General features: G+C 41.4%; 1 protein-coding gene across 1 annotated transcript in view; it reads right to left on the reverse strand.

Moving 5' to 3' along the window:
- The window catches only part of MELK (maternal embryonic leucine zipper kinase), a 37061-nt gene extending 20034 nt beyond the window's left edge, over nucleotides 1-17027 (reverse strand). The window contains exons 1-11 of the mRNA XM_065406547.1: nucleotides 16964-17027; nucleotides 16572-16657; nucleotides 15964-16080; nucleotides 14549-14692; nucleotides 13545-13613; nucleotides 12308-12400; nucleotides 9818-9916; nucleotides 4824-4892; nucleotides 4237-4335; nucleotides 3010-3096; nucleotides 369-500 (exon numbers count right to left, since the gene is read on the reverse strand). Coding sequence (XP_065262619.1) covers nucleotides 369-500; nucleotides 3010-3096; nucleotides 4237-4335; nucleotides 4824-4892; nucleotides 9818-9916; nucleotides 12308-12400; nucleotides 13545-13613; nucleotides 14549-14692; nucleotides 15964-16080; nucleotides 16572-16657; nucleotides 16964-17027 — 1059 coding nt within the window. The remainder of the gene's footprint in view (nucleotides 1-368; nucleotides 501-3009; nucleotides 3097-4236; nucleotides 4336-4823; nucleotides 4893-9817; nucleotides 9917-12307; nucleotides 12401-13544; nucleotides 13614-14548; nucleotides 14693-15963; nucleotides 16081-16571; nucleotides 16658-16963) is intronic.
- Between the last annotated feature and the right edge of the window lie 269 nt (nucleotides 17028-17296).

Below are 17296 nucleotides of genomic sequence, written 5' to 3' on the forward strand. Positions count from 1 at the left end.
CCCGTAGGACTGTATTACACCAGTGCCCAAACACTGAACTGGTGCCCTCTGTTTTTAGGTCAGGAAGAAATTACATTTATAAATCTGTAACTATGTACCAAGAGAAACTTCGGCAGAAACTGCCTGAAACTGCCGTTAGTCAGTCACTTCCCAGCTTTATAAAGAAGAGTTTTCAGTGACCGCCTTAGCTTATTTCAATTGACGAAAATGCAGTTGAAAGCATGTCCTCGTATATATAATGTTTCATGTTATGAGACCAGAGCAATTTAGAATTTATACAGTCCCTTTTTAATGTCATCTTATTTTTGAAGGCAGTGCAAAAGCAAACACTGCATTAACATGGTACAGTACTGAGGCCTACAACTTACCTTCAGTTCTCTGGATGGTGTGATGCTAGTGTGTTCTACTGCTAGAGAGGGAAGCCATAGACGGACAGGCTTACCATGAGCCTTCTTGGATTGAAGCAAGAGGTATGTTGCTGATATTTGATCATATTTCCACTAAAACCAAGAAAAATTTGTCAGAATGCTGCTATTTAAGAGTCATGTTAAACACTGCTTTAAGTTACACTTTTAGCACCCACTCTCTTGCAAGAAGGACAATCTACTTCTTATGGACTCTTCAGGTCTGTATGATCACACCACTGTAATGCCATAGACTTCAATGGAGTTGCACTGGTGTGCTTGTTATTACTCTACCACCCTTCCTGCAAGCAAGTTGGAAGTGTGGTCTAGAGATTATAGTAGAGGCTAGAGACAGAGCAAAACCCCTGCCCAGTTGAAATCAATGGCAAGACTCCCCGTGAATTCAATGGGGCCAGGGTTTCAGCCAGAACACCTTGGTTCTTTTCCAGTTGTCACTGAAAAAAAAAAAAAAAAAAAAAAAAAAAAAAAAAAAAAGTAGGACCTCAGGCAAATTGAGTTCTTGGTCAGTTTCCCCATCTAGAAGATAGGGATGTCCTTGCCAACCTCCCAGGATGGGGTTTGAGATTAGGCTTACTTTAGGTTCATTAAATCCTTTTTAAAGGATTTAAAGAGTGCTATGTCAGTGCATCATTTGTGTATCCTGGATGAAGAGAGCTACTCATTTTAATAGCCTGAGAACAATGATGTAATCTCTGAAGTTTGTTCCAGAGCTGTAGAGCAGGAGTAAGTATAGATATGTTAGCCAGCAGTTCTCATTCCCCCAGATGTGTGTCATACTAGCCGCACACCATGCACCATTTCCAATCAGGAAGTTGGTTTCTACTATAACTACTACCTGGAGAACTGGCATTCCCTCTGAAAGAGCTATTTCAGCATACCACTAGATGCAGTAACATTAAGTATGAATTTGCGTTCTCAAGTTTGCCAAGTAGCTAAATTAGTTATTTATTTTCACTATTCAATAGCTTAGCATACAGTATTTACTGTCTAGTCTAACACTTTATTAAATCTTACATCAAAACTAGGAGTATCAGAACCATTATACATATGGAATTCTGCTAGAAAACTTCCAACAAAAATGCACTTTAGCCATGAATACAATCCACATGGTCCTGTTGCTTGTGCTACTGAATGGAATAGCTACATTATTCCATCACTTTTTCATTATATTTGCAAACACCAAGACATTGCTTCTCTGCCTGTTCAGCATCGCATTTGAGAATTCTCCTGTTCAGATTGTATTCTGAAGTGGTTCTCCATGAAATTATTGAATTGTTTTAAAAACAATCATCCCAGCACATTGAGTCACAGCTAGTGAAGAACCACCGTAAGTTTCCCTTGATCTTCAAGGGATTCCACATAGGACACTAGGATCCTGGTTAAAACTTTGATGTCAGGGATTGATTGATGCATGAGGGAAAAGAGGGGGGAAATAAATAAAAATCCACAAAATGTACTGTCAGAACTACAGCTGAGCTTGCAGTTAAAATAGTAATACTCTAAAAGAACGGTCTTGTGTAGCCCATAGAGCTAGCTTTAGCACAGGGTTCTCAAACTGGGGGTCGGGATATGGGGGGGGTGTCGTGAGCTGTCAGCCTCCACCTCAAACCCCGCTTTTCCTCCAGCATTTATAATGGTGTTAAATATATTTTAAAAAAGTGTTTTTAATTTATAGGGGGGGGGTGTCACACTCGGAGGCTTGGTATGTGAAAGGGGTCACCAGTACAAAAGTTTGAGAACCACTGCTTTGGCATTTATTTTATTTAGCAGTAACTCAAGGAACTTACAGGCCTGTATCCTGATGGCTCAATGCTCACCCCCAAGTTTTGGGGAACTGGGACTACAGCATTTAAGGGGGAAGTCTGTACATAGCACCAGGCAACTACAGGAGTATGAGCTAAACACCAGCATTAGGATATTTTGTGGTGTGCAGATGTTTCTATCCTTAAGAGTGCCATTGCAACAAATTAACATAAGATAATAAATTGGGATCATTAATATACTAACCTATAGGAAAGGGCACCCCAATATTAGTATGGTGAGGAAAAACAATAAAGAAGAGGGGAGAAACCCCTACTGAATATGCATTAGGCATAGTGGCATGAGCGTAACAACATAAAAGTTGTATCCTAGCCTGTGTGCTGAGGAGGGAGAGAAGAGAGACACACTGGCCCTTGGGAGGTGCCAGGAGCATGGCCACTGGTGAGGAGGAAGAAAATGGCTACCATTTCAGGTCGTTCTGCAAGGGATGTTCAGATTTACATTCTGTATTATCTCTATCTACCTTGCTGGGTTAGAGTGTTTGTGACTTTGCTAAATGTATTAACAAATTACAAATACAGAAGAGTGTGTTTCACAACCATGCACATCAGGGTTCCCAACTCAACAGTAATTTTAATAATCGGCTTGATCTTGGGACAAGAACCTGCCAAACCTCAGAATTGGGAATTCTTAAGTAACCAATACTCAATCCATAGATCAGACTGCAATAGACAGCTTTAAGTTTCATACTTGAACCAATGAGTATTGGAGTCCGTTAATATGTTAAAAAGTTTAACCTGCAACTAGAATAAGTTTTACTTACCTCTGAAATTAACTTAGTCATACTTTGCCTGCTGCATTTATGGAACACTGAAAGTTCTATTATGCAGTCATCATCAAGATGCCCAAGCTGCAAGAACAAGTTGGTAATGTGAAAGCTTCAGACTTTGTGAAATCTTTTAGATCAGCATTTGAATGGGATGTTCCCATGAAGCCAGATAGCTCTTGGCTTGACAGCCCAACATCTGCAGACAGGACTATTGTGATCATCTGGCCTGACATCCTGGCTAACAGGCCAGAGAACTTCCCCAAAATAATTCCTAGAGCAGATCTTTTAGAAAAGCATCCAATTCTTGATTTTAAAAGTTGCCAATGATTGAAAATTCACCATGACCCTTGGTAAATAACCGACACTGCTAAAGAGATGCGATTTTGTTGGAGATAAAGCAGTGCACTTTGATTCCTCCCCTAATTAAAAAGGAACAAACAAAGCTATTAAAATGCATACAGCTGTACAGCTTTGCAGTTATGAGTTAGAACTGATGTTGCATGTACAGTAAAGAAGCTCTTTGCATAGAGAAACAATGACACCCAATGGCCAAATGTGGGTACTGGCTGTACATACCTGAACATTTTCCCTCCTGTTTAGCACCTAATCTTTGCTAGATTTTCATTTTTGTGCTGGCTTAACTTCTCTGGCTAGTGCAGTGTTTGGTGAAGGGGATATAGAGAGTTTTCAATAAAGTCTTAAGTGAGGTTTTGTCCCAAACAGGAGACTACAGGAAATAAACAAAATTGCATAACAGCACTATGCAAGTCACTCCATACTCTAGGTCTGAACTGTTCTTCAGCACCTAAGTGCCTGATTTTCAAAAATCTACAACTTACTGCATACAACTATCCATTTGCATCGCAAGTGCTCAGAGTCTAACTCGCCAATTAGATGTGAAAATACCCACCAGGTCCTTTTTTTTTTTTTAAATTAAATTAACTAGATTGAAAATTCTGCAGCTAGCATACTGAAGTCTTTCCCCTTCATAGGGATTAAGAAATTTACATTGAGTCATCTCGGATATGCATTCTGACAGGAAGAGACCCTTGAAGAATTCAATGTCAGCTACTTGCTGAACTAAGTAACTAGTCATCTTTAGGTCTGCCCCTTAGAAGTCTTTGCATTGTCACCATATACTATCCATTAAGGCACAAATTCAGGAAGAAGTTATGCTCCAGTCACTACGTGGTATAGTCATCCTCTAGTTAGTGTACTCACCGGGTATTTGCTTTGCCACTGAACAGCATAGGAGTAATCCTGCATGAGCCACGGATGATGCAAGAGATGTTTAACTGTAATTCGCTTCTTTGGATCCACCTAATGGGCAGTGAGAATCTAGTCAGTCAATGTTCAAGTAGAAATTGGCAAGATATTTTAGATTCAATTTCTTTCCCCAAAAAGGTAAGTCAGGCCACAAAGGTCAGTTAAGGAAACCTGCATTAACAGTAGCTGAAGGGATGATTGACACTGTCACCATGGTTACATGGTTTTATAAATCTAGCTTGCTATAAAAGCACACTTGAGCAGTAAGCTTATACAGCAAGGTTACAATCTCATGAATAGATGTTAGATGCTGGAAGACAACTTTGAGGTTAGCAACATGACAGCTGCACCATGGTATGGAAAGTGCTTTGAGCGATGTTCTATGAACACAGCCCATTCAGCAGAGGGACCAGTTATATTTTCTTGAAAAGTTTCTGAACTAAAAGGCTGTATTTTAGGCTTTTGGGGTCAATATTTCAATGCTATTTTGAGTAGCGAAACAGTACTGTAAAGTGTGGTCTGGATAGAGCCAATTGCTTTACCTGCAGCATCTGGTGTAGAAGCAGTATACTGCTAGCAGAAAGCCATTTTGGAACCTCATATTTTCCTCTCTGTATTTAAAAAAAAAAAAAAAAAAGTTTTAGAGTGAACTTTGGCCAACTAGTGCCAATAACTTCATTAAATTGCTTGGATGCCTTACTGGTATCTATCTTCAGTCTGAAAACCCATAATAGAAGTTGGAGCTAGAGGAACTGGCATTTTCAGCATATTTAGACTAACTTGATACCATTTTTGTCATGATTCCTATTACTTTCACTGAAGACAAATGTGACTAGATTTTAGGTTAAAATAGATTCATGCTAGGTTAGTCCCGCGGAGAGAAGGCTGAACTTGAACTGCTATTGCAGGAACACAATTAAATGAGATTGTAGATAAACAAATTAGGTAAGAGTAACTCAACCATCAGCGTTGACACATTCGCCTCCCCAGCCTTTATCCATTCTGTTTTGTTGTGACATTCAGTCTTAAGAGTGCAAGTGGTTAGAACAGGAACTGTGGTTCTATAGCACCTAGCACAATGAGGCACCAACCATAGAATCAGAAATGTAGGCCTAGAAAGATATCATCCTTGAGATATCATCAAATCAAGTCCTCTGCGCCGAGTCTGGGCCAAGTAAACCTAGACCATCCCTCGCAAGGGTTTGTCCAACCTGTTTTTGAATCCTTATCATTGGAGGTTTTTAAGAACTTCCCTTGCAAGCCTGTTCCAGAGCTTAACTACCCTAAGAGCTAGAAAGTTCCTAATATCTAACTTAAATCTCCTTTGCTACAGATTAAGCCCATTACTACTTGTCCTAGCATCAGTAGGCATGGAAAACAATTGATCACAATCATTATAACAGCCCTTAGTGCAAGTCTTCATATATCAGGTCCACCCCCAGTCTCTTCTCAAGACTAAACATGCCCAGTTTAGCCTTTCTTCATAAGGTTTAGAAAACCTGACTTATTTTTGCTGCGCTCCTCTGGACTATCCAATATGCTGAACATCTTTCCTAAAAAGATGGTGCCCTGAATTGGACAGTACCTCAGCTGAGGCCTTGCTAGTGTCTAATAGGGCAGGAGAATTCGTTCCTATGCCTTGCATTCAACATTCCTGTTAATACACCCCAGAATGATATTAGCCTTTTTTGCAATTGCCTCATATGGTTGACTCAGTTATTGATCCACTATACTCCCAGATCCTTCTGAGCAGTACCACCATCTAGCCAGTTATTCCCATTTGATAGTTGGGCATTTGATTTTCCTTCTCAAGTGTAGTACTTGCACTTGTCTTTCATTAGGCTCGGGGTGCTACTGTAATTTGTACTTAAAAACAGTATGAAGGTTTAAATCAACTGCTAGACAAAAGTATTAAAATTCAACTGGCTCCAACATATTCTGTGCTTTTACAGTAGGGTTGGTTGTTACACCAACCACAAAGCAACAAGAAGTCAGTAAAGAATCATTGTGAAATGTGATTTAACTACCAAACTGGAATTAAATGCACTAAGTATTGTGAACGTTTCATTTCTGCGGACAACTATTTCAATTACAGTCAAGTCTGGATAATATACATAGATACATTTCTTTAACCCCAGTGGTTTCACATTAGAAGTCTAAATTCTAGTTGCTTTTGTTTTTAGTCAGGGCTAATGAGTTTAGAAATATTACTGTTTGATTGCTGTTACAAAGCAATTCAACACTAGAAGTAATCTAAGGTGAAACCCACATATAAGAAGTTTTACATATTTCAAGGAGCCCTGTAATATATTGAGGTTTGGCTCTGAAATACAGCTCTGGCATATGAACATAGATGAAGTAAAAAAGCTTAACACTCATTCAATTTATTAGTAGTCATGCTAGAAATGACAGTTAAGCATTTTTGTAAAGATAGCCAACAAATGCACAATATAATCAGAGGAAAGTCTGCCTCTTAATGAGGAGCTGTCAATTTTTTATTTGATTTTCAATCAAAGCAGGAAGCATTTAGTCAAGTGTTATTCCCAAGTGAGGAACTGTAGAGCATTCTAGGCAAAGAAACATACGCATGCAAGTGATACAACACCCTAATTAGATTCAACCAGCAGACTGTACTATACTGTGACGCGGAACAATAGTTCTGAGCTGAGATTACAGTAAATTTCAAAATCTATAATGTGTGAAATTAAATTCCACAACAATGCATAGAAGTCCTAATTTGAATCAATTTTCCAACTTGCAAATAAATCAAAAATTGAACCTGGAATTCAGAGTGATAGAAACAAGCCTACGTTGTTAGATAATCTTAATTAGGAAGGTTGTATCTTGTTTCTTGTCCTCAAACATAAGTTCTTAAAGCATGTTCATCTGAATGCATTTAGACAAGTTTGGGTGGCCAATGTTCTGTGAATTCAGATCAGTCAACTCTAGCTCCAGAGCATATGGCACAACGATGAAAGTACTATGCAAGATTCATCTCAGACTCTTGTGTTAAGCCCTTTGTAGGAGTTATAGCCGAGCCATCTATAAGTTTTCAAACTCTGATTCAAATGCTTTAAAGCATTTATACACACTCTGGGCCATACCAGAACACGTACCTTCAACAGAAAGTATGCAAGTGAGTACTGGTTTTTAAATAGGTTGGAGAGAGTACATTCAGTTGTTTGCCAGAGCCTCTAGGTGCAAGAACATTTATCTACCAATCCCCCCATACCAAGTATTGCCAGCATTAGCACCCCCAAATAAAATTCCTCAGTTTAATATTAGGGTTCCGTGTTGGTCATGGACTCTGTGACTTTCCATGCCCCCCCTGCCATGCCAAAGAAAGGGACCTTCTGGGATGTTTCAAGCCAAATTCCTGCATCCAAGCGGCATGTTTAACTAATAAATTAAGCAGGAGCATGTAGGGAGAGACCACATACTAGCAGCACTTCCTGACTTGCCCTATTTGCTCCACTTTACTTGGTACAGAAATTTAGTCTAGCTGGTTCATGGTTTCCTTCTCACCCTTCTCTATTTTGAGGAGAAAAAGTGCAATAGCAATAGGTTGGTACCACATCCTTATACTACAGCTCAGCAGAAATTGCTATATTGGCTTTTGGAGGAGCGGGGGGCAGGGGGAAAAGGATCCTATAGCGATATCTGCTAGTCAAGGTGATTTATACCCATTTGTACATGAGTGGTTCAAGTACAGGATGAGGAGTAATAGTGCAGCCCACCAGACAGGTGGTGCTAAGTATGCTTCTCCCTAAATGCTGCTTGCAATCAGTATGACAGCCAGCCAGTCTGTGGTATCACAGGGGTCAGGGGCGGGTGGAAGTGAACAAATATACAAGAGTAGCGAGGAGACATGGGGAAGTTGTTTGCTGCATCGTCTTTCGTGTCAGTGCAATGAAACAGTGCGTCAGGCAGCATTAAATCACAGAAAGCAGGTTGGGCTACTGCTCTCATTTGACAATCCCTTCACTCTTGCTAATTCATCACTACTGATCCCACTACACAAGTTAGTTCTTAAAAAAAAAAAAAAAAAAAAAAATCTTGAGGGACAAGATCCAAAACCAAACGCATAAATACAAAATGGGGGATAACTGGTGTGACAGCGGCACTGCTGAGAAGGATCTGGGAGTTGTGGTGGATCACAGATTCAACACAAGTTAGCAATGTCATCCTGTTGCAAAAAAAGCAAATGCAATTTTATGTTGCATTAACAGAAGCATAGCATACAAGTCACGGGAGGTGATAGTACTTCTCTGCTCAGAGCTGGTTAGGCCTCAGCTGGAATACTGTATCCAATTTTGGGCCCCAGTGTATAGAAAGGATGTAGAGGCGAGTGACAAAGATGATCAAAGGTATGGAAAGCAAACCATATGAACAAAAGCTGAAGGAACTGAGCAGATTTAGTTTGGAAAAGAGGAGATTGGGGGGGGGGGGGGGGAGACACATGATAGTGATCTTCAAATACTTGAAAGGCTGCCATAAAAAAAGGTGGAGAAAGTTGTTCTTTTGCCATAGGAGGGCAGGACAAGAGGCAGTGTGTTCAAACTACAGCATAGCAGGTTTAGATTAAGCCTCCAGAAAAACTTTCTAACTATAAGAACAGGAGGACAGTGGAACAGAGGCCTAGAGAGGTTGTAGAAGCTTCTTCACTGGAGGTTTTCCAAAGGAAGCTGGATAGCCATCTGTCTTGGATGGTTTAAGATACAACAAATCCTGCATCTTGGCAGGGGGTTAGACTAGATATCCCTTGCAGTCCCTTCTAACCCTATGTTTCAAAGTTTCAGTGGTAACTCCTTGGAAAACCATTTCATTCCATATCTGCAGTATTTGCACACAGCTTTCCTTGCCCCTCCTGACCCTCCGAAGTTTCCTCTTTTCTACTTCTGAGGCAATGCTGCTCCTTTTGTTTTAGAATCTAGTCTTCACTGGCGATTCACTACTTCTGTAGCGTAGATTTGATTTCTACAATCACTTGATCCAAAGTTCCTCCCCAACCCAAAGTTGATTTCTGCCCTGTCATTACAAGCTAAACCTAGTTTTGTTTCTGTGGGTATTCTAAAGAGTTCTCTTCAACTGAAGAATTTATATTAAATCCTATTGTATCTGCATTTGCTTCACACTGATCCCTTATCACAAACCTGATAAGTGAACAATTAGCCCTATTCCTCTTCCCGGGGGGATAATAAATTGGAGGTCTTTTTAATCCTTTATTTCAGATTAAGCAAGAAACAGAAGTGTAACAGCCTAGATTATTTCACTACATGCATTTTAGAGCTACTTTCGTACTGATGTACCTATTTTGGATTTGAGAAAGTTTACTCGTGTATCAGTTTCTTTAATAGTTAGTGCACATTCTGTAAACAGCACAAAAGCAAAGACCAAGAAACTATTAAACATGTGACAATAGCAATACATTCAATCACCAGAGAGCAATAGGCCAAGATACAGGACATCTTGCCTATTTGCTATGCAAAGCCTTCACTTATGCTTGATAGTTTGGATTTCCTAAAGCACTACATACCATTATCTTCCTGTAGAGCGCCATGACATTCTCATCATCAAACGGGAGAAAGCCACACAGCAGAGCATACAAGAGAACCCCCATGCTCCATATATCTGCCTAAAAGAAACAAACCAACACTATGAAGGGTCAAGTAAAAGTGAGTAGAAGTTAAAAGATCTGGCAGCTCAATACTTTCCCAGGATGTGTACAGCTGCTTAATGAGAAACAATGTTCTGTCCATTCTCAATACAGGGGCCACACATCACTGAAGTAACTTTAGCTCCAATATCCTTTGACATATGAACATAAAGGATGTTCTCCAAAGAAGACCACACTCAGAAGTGGCAAGTTGACCTTTCCCTGACTCAACTTTGGAGTAATTGCTACTCGTCAGAGCACTGCTAAAGCCACATCCTCTCCCCAAGTCTTCAAGTGCAGCCAGATTTGTTTGATTTCTACAGGGAGAGAAATTGCTGCACAGAATCTTGACATGGAAAGTTTTAGTGCTGCAGATGAGACCAGGCAACAAAACACCTTGTTCCTACCTGCTAATATTAACTCTGATCATGAGGAGCAGCTCAGGAGGCTGCTTATTTGTCATGGCAGTTGCTGCCAGCCCAGCCACTTCCATTTTCTAAGTGAATTTAGTGCTGTAGTAGGTGCCAATTGCCCTATATCTGCACCAGCAGGGTGTAAATAGGATTGGCAGAATTTGGTTGTTTTTGCATGCAATTTCAATTTGTATATTACAATTGCAGGAAATTCAGAGGGGATAGGTTTGGGGTTAGGGCAGCACTGACAGCAGAGCTGCAGGGACACCCAGGAGCAAGGTGGGGGGGGAAGAAGAGGCTGCAGTCCTGGCCCAGTGGAGCACAACCCTAGCAGGGTTGCAAGGCGGAGGATGAGCCAGCAGTCATGGGGAGGCCACCCTGCTGCCGAAGAGCTCTTGCCTGAGGATGGTCCCAGCACTCCTGGCTGGTGAGCGAGAGGGGTCATGACAATGGAGCTGCAGAAGGACTGTGTCCTATGACACTGGAACTCTGCAGATGCAACGTGCGGAGACCACCAGCCAGAAGAGCAGAGAGGAGGAGGAGCAGCAAGATAATAAGCCCCTGGTCACGGAGGCCACTTCGCTGCTGAATGGCTCTGTCCTAGGTTTGGGGTGGGGGAAGTTTGGCCCTAAATAGAGGCTCATGTGGTTCACTTTCATGTGTCCTAGGCAGGAGAGCCATTCAGCAGTGACGCGGCCTCCCCAGCAATTCGTCCTCCTTGTAACTCTAGACGGGGGGTGGGGGAGTGTTTGCCCTGCCAGGACCCCAACTTTCTCCACATCTTGCACCTGCAGGGAATCCAGTGGCCCCACGGCCAAGTAGGGAGCACTCTGCAGCCTCACCATCATGGGAGGGAATGGATCTGTGACATGGCCGTGGGGCCAGTGACACCCAATCCCTGCAGGCACAAGGTGCACGTGGGGAGGCTCTGCACATGCCCACTATTGTTACTGATGGATTTTTTCGGTTGATTTCCGTGTCAGCCGCAACAGAGGTTTACTGGCCTCTATCAATTTAAATCAAATCCTGCCAAGTCTAGGTATAGAGCACCAGAGCAAGTACTCCCCACTCTGACCCAAAAGGAAACGCTAAACAGAAACAGGGAAATATGAAAGGCTTTTGAACTGGTGGAGAGCAAAGTCCTGCAAGCAGGAGTGACTAGCAAAATGCAGGCCAAGACACTGGTGCAAAGAGACGAGAGCAAGGAGGAGTTTGACACTGATGTAGAGGGGGACCGAAAGTGAAGAAACTTTGGGATAAGGCTGATGTGTCAGAGTAGTAATTCGGGAAGTTTGAAGACATTTGGGATAGATTGGCTAGGTACAAGATGGGTGTTAGGAAAGGAGGTTACAGCAATCTAGCCTAGCTTTGATCTTCTGTTTCTGCACCGGGGTGGAGGTGGGGGGGAGGGAAAAAAGGGAAGCTTTAATGTGAGGGAAAGAGGCAAAGACAACAGTAGGCCTTAGAAATGGAACAAACTGTGGTATTCTCTTCAGAGGAGTAGCTCTGATGTGTTCTGTTTAAGTTGGCAGCACAAATTCCAAGAAGAGAAGTCTGAGACAATAGCAGAGGAGACTGAACAGAGGGAAGAGGAAAGCTTGGGAGTTATTAGTGTAGAGGCAATTCCAGGAGTGGATGAGCTCATGAAGAGACTCAGTGTTGGAGGGAGCTCAGGATGATGTTTTGCAGGACACAACCAAGGAGACATTGAAGGAGCAGTCTGAGGAGAACTAGTCAAGAAGAACAGTGAGAAGTGTGCTAAAGACGGTGTGTTGTGTGCTACTTTAGCATGAATCCACCACTGTCCAAGCTAGGCAAGACTCCTGCAGCGAAGACTTGCAGGGGCAATTACACAAGGAAGTGTTTAAAGCTAAGTCTAGTTATGCTAGTGTTTACGTATGTGATGTTCAAAGCATATTTAAGACACTATATCAGGGAAGGACATTGCATTAAATACCTCTGAGCCAATGTAAGCTTTGCCCTGAATTAACTCTGGTGCTGCATAAGCTGGGCTCCCACAACATGTGTTCAGCTGGTAATCCAGGCCACCCTATAGCAGAACAATTGAACAGACACATTAGACTTAAATTGGAAATTTAAATATTTAGTTTCAACTATACTGTAGCACAAGACTATGGGCCTCACTCTCCACTGTGGTGTGTCTTGTGTGATCACATATACACCAGTGCTAAGCAGAAACCCTCTAGCTAAGCCATCAACTAGGTGCAGTTTCCAGCTCTGGTAGTTCCTGCATTACCATGGGCAGGTCACTGATTCTCTCTCTCAGCTGCTCATGTCCCCATCTAGAGAGTGAAATTAATGTTTCCTTTATGGGGCCAGTTACACCGACACAGAATGTGTCAGATAGCTCTCACACCTTCTTTACAAGACACACAGCAGAGGGAAGCCAGTCCATACTGATAGTGTTGGCACATTAAAGCCAGCAGTGTGTTTCTTTGACAGGGATGTGTTCTGGACAGCAGGACTGAAATGACATTCCAATACCTAATCAGTTATCTGCCCTCGTCTGTACTTTTAGTCAGGTCATAAATTAGAACATTTTGCTGGCCAGCTAAACCAGTGTTCTGGGCAACAGCAAACCCTCTGCTTTGGTTTTACATTGAATTCTACCCATGGGATTGCTTCCTGTTACCATCCATCTCAGTCTAGCCTGCTCTAGGTTTAGATTACTAAATGCAGAAGTCTACGGTAACACCACAGCTTTAAACCTGAAGTTTTGAGATAAGGTTTGGAAGTCAGACCTCTGCATGCCACCCGTACACACAATTGTCTCCTGGTCCACAACCCCCTAGATAAATACCTTTGGAACACCCATAGCCTTATCTTGTTCTAGAAGGCATATCCAGTCAATTATTTGTATTATAACAGCACTTTGAGGTCCTGATATCTGTTGGGGCCTCTGTGTGTTAAGTGCAATACTAACAGTTGGACTCTGCCTTGAAGAACAGAAAACAAAGGGTGGAAGAGAAAATAGACAAAACAACTCAAGATCACAGTAATTCAAGCTGGAAGTAGAATCCCACCCACTGCCCGTCCATACTTTTTACAGTGAGTAGTTGGAATTCAAGTAACTGAAGTGTTGGCTGGCGACTTGAGTGCTATTAAACACCCTTTTAATATCTGAAGTATTTGGATGCACTACTACATAGTGTAATTTACTTTTGCACACTCACCTTTGGCTTTGCACAGAGACCAAAGTCTATCAGCTTCAAGTTATGCTCCGCATCAATCAGCAAGTTCTCCTGAAGAAAAGGAGAGTGGTGGTAATGAGGGCACTTCACAGGATAACCCAGCCACAGGAGGATTTAGTTTTTCCCCTTATATCTTCTAGCCATCAATCAGTGCCGTCCACCATCCTCCCCTAGTCCTTACCACCATCCTTTTGGCCATAGGCCCATCTCTTCTAATGGCTACAAGCAATGCTTAGCCTCTTCCCCAGATGATGATATCTTTTGAGACCAATATTTCATACATTGTCCAGTAAGCTGTCATGTACTGAAGTTCCTCCCCTAGGGATTTCACCCTCTTCAAAGTGTTCTAATCAGTCCATAAATACAAAACAAGTTCCTATAATGAGTGCATGTTGAAGAAGTGGGTTTCCTAATAAGTCATAGGGTGAGGACAGCAGGATATTTCCCACCACACCCTCTTAATGTCACCAATTAGGAGATCTCAGCAGCACAAGTGCCATGTTCTGCTTCAGTTGAAAACAGTGATATGGAGGGGCAGCAAAGGTATGATTTGCTATTAGAAGTGGAATATGGAGCAAAGGGAAGAACAGACTGACTGGAGCTAGCTTGAAGTCTGGAGTTGAGTACTAAGTGTGCCCTTGTTCATTGTAAGTAAAACTTTCTCCCTCCTGACGTTGATCTTCGGTGATCCCCTTCTGAAACAGCATTTACAGGCTCCAGAGGGAGCCATATACAACTCTCAGCCAAAATAGGCGTGCCATAGAGTAGAACTGGGCTAGGAAAAAATATGCCTTGAAAAGAGGAAGCTAAAGGCACGGAAGAAGAATTAAAAAACCAAAACCTTCAGTCCTTATACAGTAGCTTACTTTGGAGGAGAGGTTTAGCAGCTAAAAAAAAAAAAAAAAAAAAGATTCCATCACATTTGAAAGAATACTGGATAAGTACTAAAAGCAGCAGTCAGATTTTTAGAAACAAGTCAAACTTACTGGTTTGAGATCCCTGTGGGCATACCCCTGACTGTGCACATAAGCAATTGCTGAAACAATCTGACGGAAAAATATACGAGCTTCCTCTTCTGAAAGGCGATCCTTGGAGATTATATAATCAAACAGCTCTCCTCCAGGACAATACTGCAATGAGACAGGAAAACGGTAGACCACAATTTTTTGTCTCAAATACCAAGTAACCTTACACTTGTAAGGCATTGTAAAGAAGACACCTTGGCCAGCCTTGTATAGTACACTGTCATTTTAGTTCTAATGCAGTAGTGCCCAAAGGTCCCCCAATCAGGAGCAGGATATTATTGTGCTAGGTGCGATACAAAGAGGAAGACCTGATCCCTGTCTGAAAGGGTAAACAGATTTTTGGTAATGACAACAGCAGCATAACATGCAGTAGGAAGGTGGCAGAATTTGGTTATGCAATAACTAGGTCTAAGCATGTGTACTTCTTGATCATATTTTTAAAAAGTGAAAGAATCATAGAATGTCAGGGTTGGAAGGGACCTCAGGAGGTCATCTAGTCCAACCCCCTGCTCAAAGCAGGACCAATCCCCAGACAGGTTTTTACCCCAGTTCCCTAAATGGCCCCCTCAAGGATTGAACTCACAACCCTGGGTTTAGCAAGGCCAATGCTCAAACCACTGAGCTATCCCGCCCCCCGTATGAGTGAATAAAGTAGGAGTGAATATTGACTCACTTATTGTGAGCATTGCTGGAGTGAATTTTTAGGAGCAACTTGAATGAGGGAAGGATTAGTGATTGAACAAACCACAGTAGAGAGCACTTTATCTGCCTGGGGGCAATATGAAAATAGAAACTCTTGTGAGAAGCTGATAGGACAGTGAGTTTGGCATCAATGGCAGGAGAGGTGCAATAATAGGAGGTCTGATATATATGCAGAGGTCGCATTAAGTAGGGCCTTGAAAGTGAAGACAAAGTTTGAACTGAAGCAACGGAGAAAGGGGAGCCAGTTGAAAGATTAAATCAGAATGGATTAGGATTATGCAGCTGCATTTCTTGTGGGGACAGGGGGAGGCGTATGGATGTTGGATAGACTGGAGGGATGCTGTCATCTTAGATTGCCAGCTAGGTTCTTATTTCACTTTATGGCTCTCTTGCTCTAGACCAGAGCTGCAATTTCAGGCTGTACACATGGCAAGTGACTATTTGAATCCTTCCAAACACATTGATTTAAATTGAGAGACTTTTGTAGAGAATCTACAAGACAAGTTTTGAAAGTAACCTATTTTAAACCGGTGTCTCTTTTACAATGTCTGCCCTATTTGGTCATCTGTACCCAGGGATTGCTGGGGACTCAAAGGTGAGCTTTTAGCCATCCCACACAAAGATTGAATTATTAACATTAGATATTCCAGAAGCATCAACACTGTGAATCTAACCTCCAAGACCATGAATATCTTCTTGGATGTCTCTATCACATGGTATAATCGGCAAATATGCTGGTGACTCAAGTTCTTCATTGCATCAATTTCAGTTTTAACACGAGGTAAATCACCCTAAGAGATGAAAGCCAGTTATACAGTTGCTAAATATGGCTATTTCCACATCCTGTGCAGTGCTCCTACTGCAACTAATGACAACATGTTGACGTGTATATAATTAAGGTCAACCCAGTATAAGGTTTGGTATAACTATAAGAGTTCCGAATTTGGTACACAGGTCAGAGACATAGAAGTTTAATGCAATTGTTACAATGAAAAGTTTGACTTTTTCTCTGCAAAAGTTGTCAAGAAATTGTTAGGTCCTAAATTGGAGCAACTTTACATTATTTTAAACTGTGAAAGGAGTGTCCCATCAAGATCAGTGTCACCAAAAATAAGTGTTTTTTGGAGGTTAATAAAGTCCTTGTAAGTTCTAAAGTGTCTTTCTAGAACCAGCAGAAGAGTGGCTAACAATTCTACACATTACCAACGTTTCACGAGTAAAAAAGTGGAGGACGTCTCCCATTACAAAATGGAATCTCAAGCAGCGTGCGACTTCGACTTACCCCCAAAGCCAATTTGTCCATGATTTTGATTGCAACTTTTTCACCAGTAAGGAGATGGCGACCTCGTTTCACCTTTGCAAAGCCACCTGAATTTAGAAGTGAGGCAGTAAGAATCCAAGATGAAAATTAATTTTCTCCTCAATAATCCTTTTAGAGAGTCACACTACAGGAGCAAGTCTTACAGTTTACAGAAAGCTTTTTACAGCTAAAAGTACTAAAGAGGATTTCTTCTGGATAAAAAAAAAAAATCTCAAGATTTTATTCAGCAAATTTAGCATGGGAAATCTGATCTCTAGACTAGTTGCTACCATAGCAATCTGCTTTTGATTTGGATGTGAAGCTGAAACATTAAGAATAAGTTTTAACTGTTTTACTTTAAAAGATAAAAGTACCTGTCCCAACTGTTTCATATAATTCATAGTACTTGAGAATTTCCTCATAGTCATCTACACCCATGTTGAGATAGGCAAAGTTTAGCGGTACTTCTGAAGTCCTGGCAATGACATAGGAGAACATGATCAGTTATGCTTTAAGATCTCTACTTAAACACTATTTTCTTAACAAAATATAGTAAAAAAATGTAACCTTGAAACTTAACATTCACTGAACACACAATCTACCTGAAAATCTGCTTCAATAGCCAGTTTCTGTATGCCTAGAACATGCTGAAGTTATACTCTAGTGAGTTTGCAGTTAGAGTCTATTTCCACACTATCATATCAAAT

The sequence above is a fragment of the Emys orbicularis genome, chromosome 6 (assembly GCF_028017835.1).
Source record: "Emys orbicularis isolate rEmyOrb1 chromosome 6, rEmyOrb1.hap1, whole genome shotgun sequence".
Taxonomy (NCBI): domain Eukaryota; kingdom Metazoa; phylum Chordata; order Testudines; family Emydidae; genus Emys; species Emys orbicularis.